Source organism: Mastomys coucha, unplaced genomic scaffold, assembly GCF_008632895.1.
Source record: "Mastomys coucha isolate ucsf_1 unplaced genomic scaffold, UCSF_Mcou_1 pScaffold22, whole genome shotgun sequence".
NCBI lineage: Eukaryota > Metazoa > Chordata > Mammalia > Rodentia > Muridae > Mastomys > Mastomys coucha.
The window spans coordinates 164,527,141-164,531,480 of record NW_022196905.1 but is presented as its reverse complement, the minus strand read 5'-3'; the positions used below and the strand labels follow the sequence as shown (position 1 = coordinate 164,531,480).

Here is a 4,340-nt window from a genome sequence, read left to right as displayed (position 1 = left end):
CCCCGTGTGTGTCCATCAAAGAAGTCCAGAAAAGGATGTTAAATCCCTTGGGGCTGGAATCATAGGCAATTGTGAGCCCCTCAGCTTGGGTGACAGGAACCAAGCTCAGATTTCTTGGTGCCATCTCTTCGGCCTGAGAAAAAGTTGTTTTGTTTTTATTTTTTTTTTTTTCACCATAAGGAAAAAAGAGTTGTATTTTGGGGAGTCAACTTCTAATTTATAACAAGCTTTACTTTCAAAACCAAATCAACAGACCAACACATTGTGATTCACCCTGGAGCACTGAGGTATGCCGCTGAGCAAGGAATGTTTCTACTCTCTGCAGGAATTCCTTCTTACACCCCCAGGACCTGGCTTGGCTTTTTGGAGTGGTTTCAGCCACTAAGCCATCAACAGGAATGGCTTCCGTTTTCTTTAATCACGTCTTTACAGTGTGCCTTCAACTGATTTTTAGCTCTCAGCACTCTTTGGGGTGTTCCCTTTCTCCAGTTTCTATTAACTTTTGATTAATAGCCCACCCTTCTCTGTATCTCTGTTCATCTTTAGCTGTCTGGACTTAGACCCACCCCCCGCCCCCGTCCTGAGAGAAAGTTCCTAATGGTTTATGTTAGGCCATGTGTCAACTCTTCCAGATTCCCAGACATGCCACCCAAACAAGGCAGTTGTGGTTCCGAACGAGTTTCAAAAACCCTCTGGGGCATACAAACGCAGGGCCGAGAGTGGCTGGGCTCTCGGTGCCAGAGACACTTGGGCTGGAGTGGGACTGGGGAGCACTAGCAATTTTAGGGGCAAAGATTTGGTCACTCCATAATAATGAGAAGGTAGGAAGGTCATTTGCTGCCAGTGATTTGACTCTTACTTAATCCTGAGGCTGATAAGGGGGTGTTGTGTGGTAACCTCGAGTGACAAATGCCAGGGACTTTACAATCTGTTTCCTCTGTTCTTCATATAACAAGGGAGGAGAGGCCACCGATGCGGAGCCCCAGCTTGGCATAAAGTGTTGGAATCTAATTAGGAACAGGGATCACTTGCTACCTCAGAGCAGACTCTGACACCTCCCCCTAGTGAATGTCACCAGCCTGCCTGGACAGGTTCTCTGATGTGTAGGGTCCCGCCCCCACCCCTTCTCGTGATAGTCAGGTTGTCAGCTTTTTCTGGGGTGACACTGATTACAGGGCTTTCCAGGATCTGGGCGTTGGTGGACCCCCTTCTTGGAGCAGAAGTGTCTCCTGATGTCACTCACCGGACCCCATCACACCTCAAACCAGGCTTTCCTGCCCAGCACCTCGAACTCCCAAAAATGATCCAAGGAGAAGAGATGGAGACCAGTGCCATGAGTCCGTTTCTTTATTAATTTGACATTTGTTTAGCTGGTGTAGGGAGAGTGGTCTATACATCAGAATAGGGTGGGCTGGTCTCTCTCAGGAACAGAGCATGTGAGAGAGCCAAGACATAGTTCATTTTTTTTTCCCATAACAATTAAAAAATCAAGGTCATTTCAAAACTTCTAAAAAGCGTCTAAGGTGCAGACTGCAGCATTCTCTAGGCATCAAGTGGAGACCCCAAACTCCTCCTAAAACAGCTCCTACTAGCAACGGGAGCGCGCAGCCATGCCGCCGAGGGCGGGGGGCGGCGTGCCAAGCAGCCAAGCCAGACCGAGCGGAGGGTGCCAAAGCGGAGTCGGGCCACGCAGGGCGCTAAGAGCCGCTACAGGGCGGAGGGTGCGGGGCGAGGTGGGGCGACCCCGCGCCCGTCCTCGCCCGCCCTCCCGGGGCCGCCGCCGCCCCCCCCCCCCAGGAAAGCCAGCCGCACCCGTGGACCACAGCAACCCCCAACCCGCGCACCGGCCCGGGGCTAGAGCGCGCGCGCACGGGCTGGAGTCCCCGGGAGGGCCTCCGGGGCGTGGGGGTACGGGCATGGAGGGGCGTCTGTGCTACTTGGAAGGTTTTTATTGTGTCCCGACGACACCCCGAGGAGCGGCAGGCGAGGAAGGTGACCGCCGTCCACCAGTGGCTCCGGGAGAGCGAGAAGAGCCTGCCAGTCTCTCTCCTGGCCCTAGGGGGCGCCGCCCGGGCATGGCGGAGCCGGATTGTGCTGATTCGGGCCTCCCTCTGCAGGAGACTCTAGTGTGACGTTAAGGCTCTTCCCTGAGGGCTCCAAGGCAAGACCAGCCAGTCGAGGGTTCCCTTCCTGGCCTGGCCCTGAGTCTAGATAGAAGAGGGTCTCTCCTCAGCCTCCTGGTCAGCAGCTCCATCCTGGTCCGGCTCTCCTTGCGCGGGGGGGCCCCGTGGTCAGAGCCAGGCACTTGGCCGACCAGCCCGAGCCCAGTTGTCTGTGCCAGGACCTCCAGCCTGCGGCCACCTGCACTTCAAGCACCAAGTTGGCTCTGGGAGACCTCAGGGTGGTCTGACCTAGGAACTGGCAGGTACATTCACAGCCCTACTCCCTTTCTCTTTTGGTGAAAGACAGCCTTTAGCTCCTCCCACAGCCTGGAGAAGTCCTCGGGAGCTGAGCTCTTTAGGGCTTTTTGTACATACCGCTAACGTGTTTCTATTGGTTTGCATAGTATTTATTGTTTTCATATACACAAGGCCGATTACTGTACAGTTTACACTTTGAACACAGACTATTATAGAAGTACGTGACGATTTAGAAAACCTCTTCCTCTATTGAACATGCTGGTGCAATCCTCGGACAGCCACAGGCCCTTCCCCTCAGAGAACTTTTGAGATGGGACCCTGGCTCCCTCTGAGCCCTACAGCAAAGCCTAGGGGCTCCTTGCCTCAGGTCTTAAATTTCTAACACAAGGAACCCCGAATGCACTCTCAGGGTGATGATTTCCCACTGGAAGATGAGTAATACTGAAACTGAGAGACAACATAAAAAAAATAATAAATCCAGTTTATCCGTACAGCGTCAAAGGTCACAGTAAAATCAGTGTAGACTGAGTGAAGGGGAGACCTGCGTGTGTGCACCTGTGTCATGTCATCCTGGGAAGAGCAGTCCCTCCACGGGGGTGGGGGTGGGGTGGGGGATGTTACAAGTGGCATGTGGTGTGTGCAGGTACATGAGGATGTAGGACAATGGGCTAAACTGATTTCACAACGTTTCCAGTTTCCTCGGTCCAGAAAGATCATGTGAATTTCTTACAAATGAGGTTGAAGTCAAAAATCAAAACAAAAAGCAAACAAACGGATCAACCATCCCAGCCACAGTAAAGCCCTTATTCATGTCTGCACCCGTGTGCTCTTTGGGGCTCGCTCTCCTCTCCTCTCTCCGCCTTTGTCCTGATTCCCACAGAGATCCATAGTCGCTAGAGGCAGGACTGAAGACTGTAGGTCATGCGTCTACAGCCAGTCATTCATGCGAATAGGAGACTAAAGGAAACTCCTTACAGAGGTCATGCCGGGGAGCTCAGAACACGTGCGACCCTTCAGTAGCCCTCTGGTCCAGGTCTCCTCCCGTGTGCATGACAGAGTGTGTGGAGTTCAGGGTTTGGGTGTTGAGGTGTGATCCTGCAGGACACAGAAAAAGGAGTCACTCGAGAGCTCTGTGCTTCAGTCCAGGGCAAGCCGCCAGAAGTAGTGCCCCCAAGCAAAGCAGTAAGCTGAGACCGTAGTAGCAGAGGCTAGCCCAGAACACCACCCACCCTTCCCTGATGTCTACCCAGATGTCTCAGCTCACTAGCTGCCCTACCTCCACTGTTTAATGCAGAGTAGATGAGCTCTCAGGAACCTTCCATAGGGGACAGGGAAGGTACTGTACTGCCAGGAAGGGGGGGTCTTCAGAGTAGATTCTTGTGCTTAGAAAGTGCCCCCCCTTTTTTTCTGTGACAGGCCCTATGCTGAGAAAAAGGCGAGGCTAGGCAGACATGCCCTGATGCGCTCAGTTCTGGTGGGCCTACAGCACGGATGTCTGCTCTGTCTGTGCCCGCCCTGGACAAGATTACTGGTCTCAGGAAGTCATGACCTTGAAATTCCATAGACTCTTACTGTCAGCTATCCCTGGCTCCTGTCTTTGCCTGCCTGGTGGTGCACTAACTCTGTTATAAAGAGAGCTCTTAAGGCAGGTACATCCTCTCTAGAATAGTAGGTACATCTCAAGCTGGGAAGCAGCCGCTTTGCTTTGCGTGTGAAGGCCAAACCTGACAGCCTGGGATTCACAGCAAGACAGCATTCTGTCCCTATGTCTGTCTGCTGTGAGGCCTGCCTCCTTCCTCTTTCCTTAAAAAGTCTCTCTGTTTCTCTATCTCTCTGTCTCTGTCTGTCTCTCTCTTTGTGTGTGTGTGTGTGAGAGAGAGAGAGAGAGAGAGAGAGAGGGAGAGAGAGAGGGAGAGAGAG

At 52.8% G+C, this 4,340-nt stretch overlaps 1 protein-coding gene across 16 annotated transcripts in view; it reads right to left on the bottom strand.

The window, feature by feature from the left end:
• Positions 1 to 1,331: 1,331 nt before the first annotated feature.
• Ank1 (ankyrin 1) overlaps positions 1,332 to 4,340 on the bottom strand; it is a 180,533-nt gene continuing 177,524 nt past the window's right edge. For all 16 annotated transcript variants that reach the window (XM_031339269.1, XM_031339282.1, XM_031339272.1 and 13 more), the window contains one exon: positions 1,332 to 3,515. Coding sequence is in view for 9 of the 16 variants with exons in the window: in XM_031339272.1 (XP_031195132.1) it covers positions 3,489 to 3,515 (27 nt within the window). In the remaining 7 variants the exon portion in view is untranslated. The remainder of the gene's footprint in view (positions 3,516 to 4,340) is intronic.